Consider the following 18,531-nt stretch of genomic DNA (forward strand, 5'->3'; position numbering starts at 1 on the left):
CTGCCTACAGCCTTTATTTACATATTCCCTGACAAGTGATTAGAAATTACAGTACTCAAAGGTTGAGTTAGTCAACAAAGCATCCACTGGAGCTACTGAAGTTAATTGTGGTTTAAGTTAGGATAGAGTTTGGCATCTGGATTCTATCCTGTTAGGTTAGTCTTTCAGGGCTGTGTTTCCATAGCTGCAGTGTAGGAAACCAATGGAAGGCTGCATTTGCAAGGCTATACTTCAGATCAGGATCCATGGACCCAGTCAGTTCAGAGGCTACATTTTGAGCAAACTTGGTTTATTTAGGTTTCAGAGTAACAGCCGTGTTAGTCTGTATTCGCAAAAAGAAAAGGAGTACTTGTGGCACCTTAGAGACTAACCAATTTATTTGAGCATAAGCTTTCGTGAGCTACAGCTCACTTCATCGGATGAAGTGAGCTACAGATGAAGTGAGCTCTAGCTCACGAAAGCTTATGCTCAAATAAATTGGTTAGTCTCTAAGGTGCCACAAGTACTCCTTTTCTTTTTGGTTTATTTAGTTTCACTTTCAGTTTCTAGTCAATTTCATTTTCTGGTTCTCATGCCCTAGCATAATACTGCTGTTTTGGGAATTTCAACATTTCAGGGAAGTTTAATTTAAAAAAAAGTTTTTATTGTGATTTTATTCAATCTGCTGCTTATACACCTTCAGGATCAGTAATTTATTTCAGTTGAAATGGCTGTAGCATAGTGAGATTGATTGCTGGGACAGAAATCTTTGGTTTTTCTGCTGTAATGTTAAATATTTTATGATAGCATAAGACAAACTTTTGTGAATAATATATTTTAAAACATAACGGACTTCCAATTCCTGAGCAAAAATCATAAACAATCCTCTTTTTTCCTTTAAATTACAATAAAATAAAGGCCTTTCATAAATATGTGTATCACTGAGATTTAAATGTATTATATTATGTACTAGATTTGAAAAATGAACATTAGTCTGGAGGAGGTGGAACCAATCTGGCAGTTCATGGTACACTGCAAATAGAATTCGATTTATGCATTCATCTCTTCGTTCCAAATGATTATTGATTACATAAATAAGTAGGCAATTCTTCTCTTTCAGAACTTTGCAGAAAACACTATGAATGAGCTCCTTGGCTGGTATGGTTATGATAAGGTTGAACTGAAAGATGGAGAAGATATTGAATTCAGGAACTACTCTGCAGATGGGGAGAGCCGGCAGCACATTTCTGTTCTCAAAGGTAATGACATTTAATGTTCCTTTGTTCATGCAAAGAAGGATTAACTATCTCAACCTGCCAGAATTGGCTTGCACGGAGATTCATGTTTTGTTGCTTATTCTGCAGCTGATTTAAATATACATCTCTTACAGTGCCTTCCAGTAAGCAGAAAGCAATAGAATACAAGTCGCACAACATTTAACAACATAGCAGCTAATATGCTTTTACTAATGTATCTCCAACAGTAACATTTTTTGAGCCAATTGAAACTCATGCACCCAAGATTCCAAGGAGCTGCCAACAAATTAAAAAAAAAAAAGAAAAGAAATGTGGAAATGTTTTCTTAGCAGTCTGGGTCTAATGAACCGTCCTTCTGACAAAATTGTTGGGCTGAGGCTTTTGATAAGGTCAGATGTTGAACTAGAATGTTCAGAATGTATGGAAGACCCATGAGTAGTATTTATAAAGGTTTACTTAATAATGTTTTTTATTTTAATATATTATTTCCTGAAAGTGTATTAGAAAGGCTTAAGGGGTGGAGCTTGTTTGGGGTCAGCATATCTGGTCCTTCATGTACTGTATATGAATTTGTTCAAAATCTAAACAATGGGATTCAGTCTTTTTGTTCAGCAGTTCAGTTGCTACCTTTTGACTCTTCAGCCACACCAGATGGATAGGGAATTGCAATCACAGTGAAAAGAAGAACATTTCTTCAGAGTAAAAGAGTAGAAAATTGCTGGATCTTGACTTATCCAACAAGAATTTCTCAAAGCTGAGGTAAAAGAGGAAATTACAGAGGCTTTGCACTGTTGAACTGCAACATTTTGCTGCATATATGGCCACCAGTCTCTGGGGTTTCTTTATGGTGGCATGCAGCAGCATTGTATTCAGTGGGTGTTGATATGAATACTGGCACCAAAGAGCCCAATACTGGAGGAGAGGGTGCTAGATAAAAGGTGGAAAAAGTAGAGGTAAGATAAAACAATTTAATTGTATAGACATTAAATGTTTGCAGCCATTAGTTGTATACTGTTATTGATACAGTAATTAGTATTTGTATTCCATTTAAAATGCAATATGTGTAAGCCACCTTTAAAATAACTTGTTCCTATGCTCCAAGGTATTTTATTTTCTTCTGACATTTTAATAAACTAACCTTACATGGGATTCTCTACAGCCACGATCTATGAGGAATCACGTTTGTGGCACATTTTAAGAATAAGTCTGCATAATATTTTGCTCACCATGTAAAATAGATAGGATCATATGTATCGTTATTAACACATGATACAAGTTATATGTTTTATAGTACAAACAAAGATGGTGAATACCTGTGCCAGGTAGAAATCTTTGGCTTACAGAATCTGTAGGGGAAAATTTTGTGCTGGAAATGGCCTAACCTGATGATTACTTTAGATAAGCTATTACCAGCAGGACAGTGGGGTGGGAGGAGGTATTGTTTCATATTCTCTGTGTATATATAAAGTCTGCTGCAGTTTCCACGGTATACATCTGATGAAGTGAGCTGTAGCTCACGAAAGCTCATGCTCAAATAAATTGGTTAGTCTCTAAGGTGCCACAAGTACTCCTTTTCTTTTTGCGAATACAGACTAACACGGCTGTTACTCTGAAACCTGCAGGGGAAAAAAGTACTTTGCTTTTGTTGTGAGAAGAGGAAGAGCTGGTATTAAATCCTGTTCCTTAGTGAGTTAAAGTACAGCAGAGAAATGCCTGTAAATAAGAGTTCAGGTGTGGTTTTGTATTAAAGAATTACAATTATAACATTTAGCAAATATTTTTCTAAAATTTCAATTTTTTTGTTATTTTCTTTATCTTCTTTTCCGTTATTACTAGTTACTGGAGAGGAATAAGAGGTTCTCTTATTTAATCAGTCTACTCCTTTTGCATAATTCATCCGCTGACACCACAATCCAGTGTGTGACGACATAATTCACTGCCATGAAAATAACTGATATCAAAGACCGTGGAGTGTGATGTCACTGAATAAATCGTGCATACTTAGGCCATGTAAAAGAAAGAGAGCCTGATTTTTAAAAACCTTACAACAAAGTTTAATGCAGTTTTTGACAAAATATTGAAATTTTGCTGGAGCGTGGTAGTGGCTTTTGAAGGAGAAAATATTCTCATTTTTATTATTTGTTCTTTGTGTTGTAGAAACACAATTACATGAACAGATTTGTGAAAATATGTAGGGGCACCTAAGCAACGCTTCTGCCAAGCTGTATGATTGTTCTTTTTCTTTTACAGAAAATTCTTTGCCAAAACCAAAATTACCTGAGGACAGTGTTATTTCACCATACAATATAAACACAAGCTATCCAGGGCTTGCCACAGGAAATGGACTTTCAGACTCACCAGCAGGGTCAAAGGATCATGGGAATGTACCCATTATTGTACCATTAATTCCACCACCTTTCATAAAGCCACCAGCAGGTAAATCACATAACAAACATTTCAAAGAATTATAACTATCATAGATAGCTATTCTGACCTTGTTAGATTGTGGCTCATTTGTAAAAGGTTAAGTTTAATTTTTTTGAAAGGCTGTCACAGTAGACTTGTAAGGATCCGTAGGTAGGAAGCAGCAGAGTGACTTTATTTGCTAGTATTATTGTAACATTCTTGTCAGTATCATAACGGGCAAAATTATGTACCTATTTATACTGCTTGTGAAACTCTGGATGTTGAATTATACTGTCTCAGCAATTCAACAATATCTGTTTTAAACAAATGATTTTCTTGTATGAAAAAAGTCTTTACATAAATTGATGGAAGATGATTAGATTATAAACAAGGTACACAAAGCATACAAGTAAACAAACAAACAGTCAAATCAATATCACATGTCCTTGTATCAGGCTAACAAGCTCATCCCAGGAAGACTATCTCAGTTCTCATTGAAATTCTGGACCATTGTCCTTTGGGGATTGTATATGATGTAAACTCTGCCCCAAGAGATTGTACTGAAATGTTTTAAGAATTCTATGAAATTCTTACCTGGAGCAATTTTTCCATCATGATATTTCTCAGTTAGTTTGAAAAATTATTTATTCCACACTGCATGCTGTTTACCATTATCTGCTAAAGTAACTGTTGTGGCTATACTAGTATATATAATTGCTGTTATTATTTACTGTTGAGCACACTGCAATAGTTGGTGAATTTATATAGCAGCAGGCTCAATCCTGCTTCCATTGAAGTTACTGGGAGTGTTGTTGAACTTGGTTAACTTCACTGGGGCTAGAACTGGACCTAGAATGTACTAAATATATATTAGAAAAATCACTATTCCTCTATTAGAGAATTCAGGAACATGGTGATGTATTTAATTATTAAAGTCCCAGTCATGCAATGGATTCCTGCACCCATACAGAGCCCCACTGACACTGGGCAGAGCAGCTTGCAGGATCAGGGGCCAAGTGTGGAATGGCCTTCTCTACACTTCAACACATTTACAAAAGTTGAATTTAAAAATCCATAATACATAATCTATTTTTGTTTTTAATATTTTATTTGGCTGAAAGCTGATTGTTGGATTCCTGAATTATTTTTTTGCCATTTCATTTTCAGTATTAGAGGATATTTTAATATTTGAAAAAATTTCAAACATATTACTAAATCTGTTCTCCTTGCCGAAAATTTTCCATATATATTGTACCATTATTGCTAATTACCACAGCTGTTTGGGCCCGCTCCTTCAGCCTTTGCACAGCAAAATCTCACCCATATGGGCTGAATCTTAAAATGGGGTTAATCTGCCCTTGAACATTTAAACAAGGGCTTGGTATTTCCCAAGCTATCTTCTCTTCCAGTTTGATTCAAGACTGAAGTCATAATGCTGAATTTGTGGCAACACTATTATGTTATTCTAACATAGGGCTATGGCATGAATTGTTCATGCTGTCATAATTGATGAATTTAAATAACAGCAATCAAGCAGGAAAAGATTGACTATGCCGTAGAAAAACAAATAACCTCAACTGTAGCAATGGGGACACAGGAAAATATTGGCCAAGCAGATTTATTTCTGCGCTTCCCCCATCCACTTACCAAGTATGTTCAGTATTAGAGTCCACCAATAAAACTGGCCTTCAAAGTATTTTTTACATTTGTTCCTCCCACCATGCTTTTGGTACTTTATGATGTATAAATAAGATCTGAAGGTTGGGTTTTTGTTTAAGGTATTTTCTCACTTTTTGTTGTACCTTTTTTGCCTTAGAAATATTATGATGTCAAGTCTGATCTTTCATGTTCCTGTTTGAGAACTTTTGATTGTCTTGCAGAAGTGTATCGTGAGCTCTTACACAATCTGAAGGGGCTGGAGTATTGAATATGTAACAAAGTTATCTTTTCCCCCAAGTGTTCACTATGCAATAAATATGATTTTTTTTTCAAACCAAATGAAAACCCAAAGAGTTTTAAATAGCCTGCCCAAATTCACCTCACCTCTCAACTGTTCAACTTTTAATATTAACTTAATAAAATACTAGGGTGCTTTTAAAAATTTTACCCCAGGTACAAGTGTGCATGTACAAAACTGAAAAATTATAGAACACTAGCTGATCAAATATTAACAGCTCCCATTTAAAGGCTCTCACCCCTTACAATAAACACCTCTGAGAAGGCCTGAGAAGACATGTGGGCCTTATACGGTGTATTGAAGAAGGGCAACAGTCCTGGGATATGGCAGATTGGTGTGGGAAATTAATTCCCGAGTTGATGGCCCTTCACTGAGAATACTCTTCCCCGAGACATTTAATTCTAGACACTATTACCAAGAATACCCCAGCTGACCTGATCTGCTGTGGAAGCATGTTAGAAAAGAAACATACTCAGCCAGCACCCTAATCATATACGGCTTTGTAGATCAACATCAAGAACTTAAATTGCACCTGGAAGCAAACAGGAAGTGAGTGCAGTCTTGAGAGAAGTGGTGCAATATGCTTCTTGAGGCTAATGTCCCCAAACAGGTGGGTCGCTGCATTTTGCGCCACCTGCAGCTTCTGAATGATGATTCAAGTTAGTCCCAAGTACAGCATATTGAAACAACATGATACCAATAATAAAATTACTTCTTCCTAGCCTTAGAAAAATGTTGTGTTCCACAGAGCAATGTAAAAGGAAAAGAGAATTTATTTCTACACAATAACAAATGATGTCAAAATAACAAAGAACAAGGAATAGCAGCCAGCAACATTACAGAAAAAGAATAATATTTGTACTGGAACCATGATGCTAGTATATAATATACTAACCTGTATTCTGCAGCCTTTAGTCACACACTGAATAGTATTTTCTCACTTTCAGCTAATAGGATTATTCACATGAGTAGGGGTTGCAGAGTCTGGCCCCAAAATGCACAAGAGAACACATTTCCTTCCCACTGGCTCTACACTTGTAGAGATTTCACTGTTTCAGGTACTCCAGTCACACCAGATATTCTCTTTTGCTCTCTCCCTCTCCAGGTTCTCACAGTGGGGAGCATTAACTCTCTGTGCCTCTGTAGGGCTGATGGAGTTCTAAACACCCAATGCTTCTTCTGTGGGCCACTCGGAACAGCTTGAGGATCCCAGTTGTGTCTCACCCCAAATTGTTCCACTACAGGCAAACACAACCAAGTCCTATTACTCTGCCATTGCTTCAATCTAGAATTTAGCTTATAGGTGCCAGAGTTGCATCCTTGAGTGCTTTTTGCTGTCACTTATTGTCATTTACAGCATTCCTTGTACATCTAAAACTTCCTTTGACTCTCAATCTAAAGGGTAGTGCCTTTCGACAGTTCTTCGACTGCAGCTCCTCATTCTCTCAGATATGGAATTCTGGCCAAGTAAAGAACCATCACTGTAGTTGTGTGTATATGTTGACAGCATCAACATTTCCCATTAAATTATGTGCTCAGTTTCGATCCAATCCCAAACCCATTGAATTCTGTAGGAACCTTTCCACTGACTTCAATGGACATTGGATTGGATCCTTATTGCCTGGCCTCATGGTCCAAATGGAGGTACAGAGATGCCCCACCCTAAAGGGAGCTTTTGGAACACAGTTGTTCCACAAGAAAAGAACATTGCCACTGTGCCACCCCTTGTATTGGGTGCAGTGTGTGCTACCAACCAGTCCATGTGGGGCTGGCTATGTGAGGGAGGGGAGCAGAGTCTTGGCCCTTTCGGGAGGGGGTGCAGCAGCAGGGCAGTAGAAGGACTGCCGTTGTGCCTGGGGCATGCATAGAGGTGCAGGGAATAATGTTCCTTCCCTCACCCTCTTCTCTATGCCTCTGGTTTACAGAATAAATCAGTTATTTTAAGTAGCTTTGACTCTGCTCAAACAATAGCTGGCTCCCTGCTATGCTGCACTGAGTGGGGAAGCAGTCATTAAGGGGAGCAGTGAAAGGGAAGGAGGACTGCTTCTGAGCTGACCTAGCATCCAAAGGGCAAAAATACAAGGATAAAATGATCTCCTATTCACCCCCCACCCCCACAACAATAATTTGTATTTTTTTGGGAGGGATCTTAAGTCCTCCAAGCCCTAGAACAGTGCCAGCTCTGTTCCTCTGCACCTCATTTCTTCACTTGGTAATTTCAAAATTATAAGGACTGCTGTTGCACTGAAAGGTTTGCAACAATCAAGGCATTTTTTTTAAAAAAGTGATGTATAATGTCTGACGCTACAAAACTGTTATTACTGTTATTGGGGCCCAAAAAATACCAGAGTGAAGGAGGTAAGGTCTCCTGAGGCCAAACAAAAGCATTTCTAATATCTGGGTCCTGTAAAGTAAGCATGTTTAGATTTTGGAAGTGACATTAAATCAGATTATAAAACTGTATGTTTGAAAAAAAGTCAAGAAAACTTGGAACAAGGAAATGTTATGTTTGAATGCTAAGATGAATAATTAAGAGAGGTATTTTCGAAAGAAATGAGCTATATTATTTATCAGAGCTGGATATTTGAATGGAAGTTTACAATTTTGTTACAAGTACAAGTGCACTTAGATAACTCATTCTCATTATTATTATAACGGAGTACCATCAGTGTGCAATGCATAAAAGTAGGTATTAGTTCTAGCCCTAAGGACTCTCTAGAAGTGTGTGCTGTAAAAATGATCAAGATTCAAATGCTGTAGGAAGAATTTAGAAGTCTGGGATGAATTTTAAAATGCTTTCTATCCAGGGTTTATAAACTTGGTTGTAAAATTAACTCCAAGATTACCTATCTAAATTCCCCATGGTCCCATTGATGTATTCCCAATCCTTCTGTCCTTATTCAGGCACAGCTCAATAGCAGTTTTGCTTAAATAACAGCGGCAGGACTAGCCCTAATGTTATATACTGAGGTGGTTTCAATTTTAGTGTACTCTGGCTCCCATGTCATTATTTTTCAACTCTTATTCCTTCTTCTGATTTCATTTGACACTGATCTGAGCAATGTTTTACTATTTTTCCTATTGCAGGTTTAACTTTCTAACAAGTCCACAACCATGATTCTTCTTGTGCTTACTACTTGACTTCGTCTCCTCTTGTTTTCTTTGTTTGAAATTATTGTAGTCTATTAATCTATTTTCTTCTCTGTATGACTGAAGGGAATTAACCAAAGGCTTCTCTGGACTCCTGAGACTGATCGAGAAAGGTTGCAAAATGACTCAGTGTCTCTGAAAATTGTGTGTGTATTTGGAAGGGCTGTGTTGATGGAGTTTGTTAGGCTATTTTGTCCAGTGGGCCAACACTGGACATTTGTACCTGCCTGCTACCATTGCTGGTTTTCACCTCCTTTGTATTTGACAACTAATATTCCTTTAGTGTGAACAGGCATCCTGTTCCCACTTGAATTTTTGCACCATTTCCATGTGGTACATATGTACTGTCCAGTAATATCAATGTAGCTTTTATAAGTGTCTATTTGTTATTTATCCACATTCATTTTTTCAGATACAATTATCTAGCTTTCAGTGATAATAGGTTGTTTTTATGTTGTTTTAACATGCCACTGGTTACCAGTCTTCTCTAATTCCAGCACCATGTCAATGCTTTTTGCTCTCTTTGGACAGCAGAGTGTTTTTCCTTTGTGCCAGAAAGAAAATCGTAAAGTCCACACATGCACTGTAATAGCATGTGATGAATAAGAAGGGAGTTCCCACACTCCTTTTGTAATCTGTGTCTGTGTGCTTGCATGCTTAAAACCTGCCCACATGCCAGTATACATTTGTATTATGCATTCAGTTCTTATTGAGCTATATATGAAAATATGCCTCGTAACTCAGGCATAGAAAATAGAGAGAAGCAGTGGTTTCCCAAAACAACTTTTAAAAGAACTGGGACACTCCATTTTACCATTTTTTTTACCATTTTGCCTACTTCAAGAGATTGACTTTCAAAAGGAAACATTATAGAGTCACTGTAGTGATTACACAGCTACAGTTGTAACAAGCTTTCCATTACAAGCCATTTCTCTGATTTCCCTCTCATAACTGTTTTATAAAGCTGCTTTCAACACCTGAAATTTGTCAAGCATGTCATCCAGTCACAGGGTCAGTGCTTAGATATGGTGGTGATGGATGTCCTAGAAAAACCTCCAGATTTTTTTTTTTAAATTGAGGTTAGTCAGACAAGACATTTTAAACATATGAGTGTGCAAAATTATTTTGGAGGAGTCTGACTTGGGAATATTTTATCCCAAAAGCTGCTTGGTATGGAAAATCCAAATTGGTTTTATTTGCTTATCCTCAATGGAAAGCTAGTGTTTTTGGATTGAAGAACTCCAGAATTAATCATTATGTAAATTCTGGCAGACCCCAGTACAGCTAATAAAGTTTGATTTTAACACTTTAGATGCTAGAGAATCTAAGATTTCATTCTTTAAAAAAATAAGTTTTTGTCCTTTTCATTGCAAAAAAATAGTCTTGAAAAAGGGTAAAAAGGTTGACTGTGTGCCCCAGTGAATTAAATAAAATTCATGGTTCTCTCCCAGCCAGGGGCTAATAGGATGCAGCAGGAGATCACTTGTGCTCATTAAACGTAGTTAGGCTCCAAATTCCTTTAAAGGGCAAGCCTCTGGCTTGTAGGTGGAGCATTGAGGAGAGAAAGAATAGGAAAACAGAGAAAAGGAAGGTTTCAGAGTAGCAGGTGTTAGTCTGTATCCACAAAAAGAAAAGGAGGACTTGTGGCACCTTAGAGACTAACAAATTTATTTGAGCATAAACTTTCATGAACTACAGCTCACTTCATCGGATGCATTCAGTGGAAAATACAGTGGGGAGATTTATATACACAGAGAACATGAAACAATGGGTGTTACCATACACACTGTAAGGAGAGTGATCAGGTAAATAAATCTCCCCATTGTATTTTCCACTGAATGCATCCGATGAAGTGAGCTGTAGCTCATGAAAGCTTACGCTCAAATAAATTTTTTAGTCTCTAAGGTGCCACAAGTACTCCTTTTCTTTTTAGAGAAAAGGAAAGTAGGCACTGGTACTGAAAGGCTTGAGTGGGAAAGAGCGTGGAAGGCTAGGAAACAGGTCTGAAGAGAGGGACTCAGGAAGGACAGGGAATGCCAAAGTTCATGGCTCCCCTCCTATTCTTCCCATTGGTTTCTCTGAAGATGTAGCTCTTTCTGTACCAGATCACAGGTACAGTTTCCCCATACCATTTCATGCAGGTGTAAACCTTTCAGTGCTGGAGCACAGATACCACTTCTGTAGTTTACTCAGTCCCTGCGGATGTAACCTTTTAAGTTCCAGGTCCAAAACATTACTTCTCCAGACATAACCCTTTCAGTGCCAGAACTGCATAGCCCTAGCCAGTTTAGAAACTCTTCTTGCAAAACAGTTCAGGTTAAAAGAATTTACAATCTCACAAGGCTGTAAATTCCCCAGGCTGAATGGAGTTCAAGGAGTTTATGAAATGAAATCCTTTGGACCTATAGGCGCGGGAACTAGGTGTGCTGGGGGGTGCTGGAGCACCCCCAGGTTTTACACAGGGTCCCAGCTGCCGACTCCGTTCCTGGGGCTCCATTTCTGGCCCGGGGCCCACCCCCAGCTGTGGCCCCAGCCTCAGCTACCTTACCCCTGGCCAGGTCCCTCCCTCCCGGAGACATGGCCCTGCTCCCGGCCCCAGCTTGGGGGGGTTGGTGGGGCAGACAGGGTAAGGGGGCTGGCTTTCAGCACCCCCACTATTAAAAGTGTTCCAGCGCCAATGTTTGGACCACCTGCACAGAGCTCATTGCAGGATCAGGACCATTAACTGCATTTAGTTTCCCAAAACTCTTGAAACTGGAGTTAGGGTTGTAAGTGCAGATCGGATAACTTAAAATAACATTATTAGAATGTTGTAGTCATAAACTGTGAATAAAACGAGCAGGATTTAGCACCAGAATCTTAGGGAATTCATCCTGCTAATACAATGGGCCTTGCTTGTTTGCCTGGATTATGGGTCAGAGCTATAAAGAAAGGATTTACTCTTATTATTCTTGGTTACTTTCTGTTCCTTCCCCCCCCTTCCCCCCCCACCCCACATATTACGACTACTGTATATATAACAGGGATTCGCCAAAACTGCTACTTGGTGGCTTTAAGAAGGACAATTTTCGATAGCTCCTTCACATTGGTTTGAAGGGAAAAACAAAACCAACCAATACAAAATCCCCAACACCATTCTGCTTAATTAAGACCTAAAGAGAAAGTGCAAACTTTTGATGCTTAATTGAAGCATGCTCTAGCCTGATGCATATTTAGTTATTATAATATGATAATTTTATCTTGTTGTACAAACTGCTCCCTTTGGGAACATGATTTAACACTGAAAACATACTGAGCTTATTGCATTGTTCATTATGAAAAATACAGAGGCTAAGAACCATAAAGAGATGTATATAAGCACTATATGTGCAGCAGTTGCAGGGAGCACTCTTTCAGCACCTAATGACATAACCCAGGGGCAGAAAAACACAAGATTGGAACTCCCAGAATAACTTTTCTGAAGAGCTGAGATCTCACTAAAATAGAGGCTGGAAATTCAGATCTCGAGCAGTAAATGAAATAAATGTGTGGTTCTAATACCTGGTGTGTTTATAGAAAACATCCGTGTGGATGTTCTGCTGAAAACTCACTTGTTACTACTTACTTTGTGCTAAGTCTTGCTTGTCTGATGCCTGTGAATACTGTCATTACCTTTGATAAATGTTGAGTGTAAAGTATAGTGGTATTGCTCAGCACCTCTAAAGAGGTGCTAAACACCTGGCAGGAATGGACCCCATGGGAGTAATACAGAGTTGGCAAAACAATTGAAGAGTTTCCAAAATTAACTTTATCTTTGTCTTACCAACTGTAAAATATGATGATATGAAGGCCAGATCTGCACTACGGACGTTACTATCATACCTGTGTCAGTCAGGGGTGCTCTGAGGTGTGATTCCTGACCAACAGAGCTGTACTCACAAAAGCCACAAGTGTAGATGCAGTCATGCTGGCAAAATTGTGGTTTTGCTAGGATAGCATATTTTGCACAAGTGGTCTGAAATAAACGAGACTGATACAAAATGCAGTTTTGACAGCATACACTGTGTCCATACGAGGAGCACTTTGTCAGTATAATATACTGGTATAGTTACACTGGAAAAATGCTCATTGTAGACCTGGCCTAATGTAATCATATAAAAGAATTTTGGAAAAGATTGAGGGTAGACAAGCCTCCTGAACATGTTCAGTTTTAGAGTCCCTTCTTTTCTGCGTTCTTGCTGTAAACTCTTGTCACTGAGTGTGCTAGATACTATATATTGATACATTTTTCTAACAGAAGGGCAAGTATCTGGTAAATATAATTCTGAAGAATTTAGTCTTAGTATGAAATGAAGGTCTGTGAAAAAGTTATGGGAATCTTGACTTCTATGGAAGACTTAAACTACAGTTTTTGGAGCATTCCAGTTTCTTTTTAGAATAAGACAAAAAAAAACCAAACAACCAAACTCTGTTTCTTACTATACAAAACCTTAATTGATATTTTTTGGTTTATTTCTCAGTGCCTTTGGTTTGTAATTACAGAAGTGGCTGAACTATTAGCTATTTTAAAATTTGTACTCTGCTTGTTCAACCATTAAGGTTAATATACTGTCATGTAAGGTTCCTATTAAATATTTTCACAAGCTCAATACAGTCTTGTAACTGATGAAGAAGAAGAAAATATGTGCACAAATCAGGAACTTTAATCTGGCCCCCAGCTTTCATCCACATATCCTGCCACATAAGCCACAGCACTTGGCTCTGCACCTGTCCTGATTTTATCCTGTGTACCTTTATCTGTCAGCCCTATTCGCTCAAAGCTAAAGAAATACATTGTTTTAGAACCGAGATTCTCTGACTGTGGTCTGTGGCCCACCCATTGGTGGTCCACGGAGAGCTGATCACATGGCACTGGCTCCTTTACTTACTTATTTCCACCTGGTAAATTGCATTAAGAGAAGTTAAAAATACATTATATACTTTCTTAGGGTAAGATTATGCCTTAAGGTATAGCCCTGAGCAAAGGGTGATGCCTTAGCTGCACTGTCCCAGGAGACATGTGCTTCAGAGATCCCTGAGCCACAGTTCCACCACTGCTGTTTGGAGCGTGGGAGTGTTTTACTAGTCCTTTACGGATGAAGCATTCACTCCCACCTTGTACCCAGCTAGTTTTGATGGGCAGCTTGTAGTGGGATTTATTTAAGACAGAGGAGGACAGTATATATATGGGAGTGGGCAGCTCCTATTCTTCCCTCTCTGCCAGGAGCTGAATGCAAGGCCTTACGTGGCCCCACAAGGAGGTACAGGAGAGCCTTACTCCACCTGCATGGCTGCAGAAAAACAGAGTACAACTGAGCTCCCCAGGGTTACTTTTCTCGTGGGAACAATTGCTGTTGTTGCCACAAGGATGTTATGTGATTGTAAATGGGTGGATAGGTGATCTTCCTGATCACCAGCGAGAGTGTGTTTGTTCACAGACAGGTGGGTGAGTGGTCCAGGAGACATTCTCTCTATTAAGATGTGGCCCACACTATGGAATAGTTTCAAAACTCATGTTTTGGAATTTTGTGCTCATTCTTTAAGTCCACATTGTTACAGAACCTATCTACTTTGGAAGTGAGTGCTCCCAGCAATTAGCCTCTTTGAAAGTAAGTTCTGCTCTCAGGTGGTGAGTTCCCCCTTTCAGCTCTTCTCTGCATTAATGAAGGTTGTTGCAAAAGGGAGCATCCGCACCTCTTCCATTTTCGGGCGTTGTAGAACAATCTAAGAGTTAATACTCTTAAATTGGTAGGGGAAAATATGAAGTACATTCAGTGACTTTAATGTTGCACATTACTGTTTTCAGGTGCAAGAGGTTTTTCTTTGTTTTTATTGCTTCCCCGGCTCTTCTCTTGCCAGGTAAATTCAACTGGGCAAAATGATGCCTTCTAAAAGGAACAGGTTCACTAAGGTGGGAAAGGAGTTATACTCTCTCAGAAACAATGCCCTTTCTAAGGCATACTGCCCTCAGTGGGGGAGCATGATGGAAAGAGCTTCTTGACTCACATTTGAATAGATGTACTTAGTACTGCTGCCAATACAGCTCTGCTGGTTCACAGGGGAGGCCCGGGGCCATGACAACGCTAGGCAGCTCCTATTGCCAGTCTGCACTCCAAAGCATCCTGCAGCCAAAATTATAACTGCCCCCAGTGTGAGCTTCTTGATCCCATGCGTGGCTGGCTATAATTTGGCCCAAAGTAATTTGATTTCCGTTGATGTCAAATATGTTAGAACATTTATGAGATTTTGGCAAATCCCACTCTAAAGAGTAAGTGCTAAAATGTCATAATTATAGCATATTAAACACAAATCTACATTATGGCTTGGCCTTAAATATAATTTTAAAGGTGTACAGTCTGATTCAAATTAAAAGGTCAAGTTTTTTACATTGTACAATTTTATTTGTAACTATAAAGCACAACACAATTTGTGGAAGGAAAAACATTATTAAACTGGCAGTATTTACTCTGCTAAGGTGAATAAAATGCAGCATGTAGTTCTGAGTTACGATAGCCAGGGGAAGGAGCCAAATCACTCGACTAAAAATTAGTTTGCCAATAATTTTGCAGAATGATGACAGCATTGCTTCAAAACAAATCCTTTACAGGGAAATGGGATGACTGCATGGCTGGCTCTCTGAATCATGAACTTCCCATCACTCCTGGACTGAAAATTGCTTTAACAATTAATCTTTTGGGGATTTCCCCCCCGCAGAAACCAGACAATAGTTAATATCAGTGACTGAAAAGTCATGTTGTCTAATGAACTGGATATAAGAATAGAATCCTTAGTTCTAAATCATGGGTTTGCCATTGATTTATTGTATTGCTTTGTACGAGTAACTTAACTGTTCAGTTTCCCCTTCCATAAAATGGGGATAAGACCTCACAGATCTCACAGTAGCGTTGCCAGGATTTGAAGATGAAAAGTGCTGTGTAAGTCTTATTATTATGGGGAATTTTCTTGCACTTGACTATATGAATCCAATTTAAAGCAACAGCCTAGGTACTTCCATACTCTAGATAGACAGAAACAACTATAGGTAACAGCACAAAGAGCTAGTGGCAAAGAATGTAATTGGGGAAAGAAGTTGGAGGCTCCAGAGAACTGAAATGGTTAAATCAGTACAAGATGGTTGCTAGAAAATATTTATCAAATTAGAATAGAGACATGAAGAATACTGGAAAGAGGATGAGGACTATGAGGTGAGGAAAATGGCATTGAGTACAAAGCTGCACTCACTTTCTTTTGAATGATTGAAATGATCTCCCTAAAATTCAGGGAAATAACACCAAAATTAATGTAAATATTAAAAAGTTAAATCTCCACATACATGTCAGAAGAACTCAAAACAGGGTCAAATAGCACATATTAGAGAACTTTTGGTGAGTTAAAATGTACTCAACCATAATAAGAATTGCTTTGCAGATTTTAGGGTCACAGTTAGGCAACTCCCCTCTCATTCAAATATGTATTTTTGTGTCAGTCTTACTCAGAGAAAACCTCCTCCCATTCTCTTCTAGTCATTATTTGGAATCAACACCCAAATGGGATATTTCCTTTTCCTTCCTCACATTCCATTTAGAATCCTGTTTGTAAGGGCCCTGATTACATTGCTCTGGTGCAGTAGCTTCCATGAGTATTTTATCATCTAGTTGCTGAGCAGAATTTTTCCGAGGCTCTTGACAATGGATTTTAAGTAACGGGAATATAACAGCATTAGTTACATTGGTCTTTAATGTTGGTTACTGGCTTAAAAAATACAGTTAGGCACTTTCTTAAACATGCTAAAAAGCCGAAAGGCCCTCCAGAGCTTTTCAGTGATGCACCATTTTTTAAGATAACCTTTTCCATCCATCTCAGAAGTTCTGCCAGTCTCCTGGTCTGATTGGCACAGGCTACCAGCTGCCTAGGGAACAAGTAGTTAATCACAAGCCTGCCTCTTTCTGCTCACAAAGAGTGAGGAAGGCAAAGTTACTGCAATAGAGTTCTGAGGTTAAGTGCATAGATGTCTGATTGGGTGTTTGCATCTGATATAAACATTATTTTTATATTTTTGTTGTAGAAGATGATGTGTCAAATGTACAAATAATGTGTGCCTGGTGCCAGAAAGTGGGAATCAAGCGCTATTCCCTGAGTATGGGAAGTGAAGTGAAATGCTTCTGCAGTGAGAAGTGCTTTGCAGCTTGCCGAAGAGCATACTTCAAGAGAAACAAGGTAAGAGAGCCAAAGAAAGATGTAACTCTACACAGGCCTAGCTCAGGTCTCATTTCATAGCTAGCAAAAAATATTTTTTTTGGTTCTTATGGTTTTGTCTGTTCCCTTTACCTTTCCATATGTATTGTCTGTTGGACTATCACCCCTTACTAATGTGTAACCTGTTTTCTCAGTTTCCCTCAGCTTGATGCCTGAGTTTTGTGAGGGTGGATGAATTTAATTAGACTATACTAATAATGCACTATAAAATAAGAATTATGGTTCTGCTCTGGAATCTTATTATATTTGCTCTATGTGTAAGACTAGGGGAGGGATCTTCATAGCTGTGTATAGGGAGGTAGACCTACAAGTCTTACTTTTGGTAGGTGGCTATATCTTGTGCAGCTGAAGTCAAGAGAAGTTTTGTCATTGATTTCAGTGGCAGCAGGATCACTGGCGATGGCATATGCAGTTAGGGCCTGACCCAAAGTGCAGTGAAGGCAATGGGAGTCTTTCCATTGACTTCAGTGAGCTTTGGATCAGGACCTTAGTTTCATGCTTTTAAAGTTTATCTTTAAATGTAAACAATTATGGACTTATTGCTTTAAAAAAACTCAGACATTTTGGTGTTTTGTGTGGGGTAAGCAGTGACAAAACCATCTATCATAGCATGAGGATGTTTCCAATAATCTGAAAGATCATTTATCTCAAGTTAAAATGGAATTCTAATATTGGCTTAGTTTCCCAAAGTGAAATGACACAAAAATTATTCTAATCTGTAAAGTGCAGTGACTGAAGTTGCCCTGTAGTTTATTTTAGCAGCTGGTTTGTGCAGCAGAATATAGGGTGTTTCTGTTTTAAAAAACAAAAAGGGAACACCGCTGCAAAACACACCAACTTTTAATTGTTACAAAAAATAGCTATGGCAGTTTGATACTTGTTAGTGTAATAGAGGAGTCCTTGGGTGAGACTCATTGATCTAGACAGCTTTATTTATTCATAAAATCCTTCACATTTTTGTTTCTTAAACCTACATATTTTACCCTTGTGCTGCAGAACATTTGAAGTCTGTCATCTTAAAAATAATCCCCCCTCCCCCAATCTGATATTTGAATCTATAGTAAAAAAAAAAGGATTTTAGATGCAAGAAACATTGTAGCTTCAAATTACCCTCCTTTATAAATTTGGGTCACATCATTCTCTTCCCCCCCCACCCCAAAAAAAAAAAGTCTAAAGAATTAGGTTGTAAAAATCAGCAGAGTGGAATTTTAGTGGCAGTCTTTGAGAATCAAGCTCATAATGTTTACTGGAGCAGATAGGCAAGTTAAACAATCATGTGGAAGCTTCTGTGAAGTGTAGTGTTTATCTCTTTTTATTTGGAGGATGTGGGGTGGGTAGGGAGAAATGCACCGAAAATACTCCACATTTTGACATGAAAATAGTAAATTTCTTTCATGTAAGATGATTTTTAGAATTGGATGTTCAGATCGTGGACAGTGAAGTACCCCTCTGTGTGTGTGCGCACGCCACACATGCTGTAAGCTCTCTGGGGTAATGAAGGATCCAGTC

At 38.6% G+C, this 18,531-nt stretch overlaps 1 protein-coding gene across 1 annotated transcript in view; it reads left to right on the forward strand.

Moving 5' to 3' along the window:
• Window positions 1–18,531, forward strand: part of SOBP (sine oculis binding protein homolog) — a 119,029-nt gene that overhangs the window by 9,730 nt on the left and 90,768 nt on the right. Inside the window, exons 2-4 of the mRNA XM_077811698.1 lie at window positions 1,100–1,238; window positions 3,486–3,671; window positions 16,832–16,983. Coding sequence (XP_077667824.1) covers window positions 1,100–1,238; window positions 3,486–3,671; window positions 16,832–16,983 — 477 coding nt within the window. The remainder of the gene's footprint in view (window positions 1–1,099; window positions 1,239–3,485; window positions 3,672–16,831; window positions 16,984–18,531) is intronic.

The sequence above is a fragment of the Eretmochelys imbricata genome, chromosome 3 (genome assembly GCF_965152235.1).
Source record: "Eretmochelys imbricata isolate rEreImb1 chromosome 3, rEreImb1.hap1, whole genome shotgun sequence".
NCBI classification, from domain to species: Eukaryota; Metazoa; Chordata; order Testudines; family Cheloniidae; genus Eretmochelys; species Eretmochelys imbricata.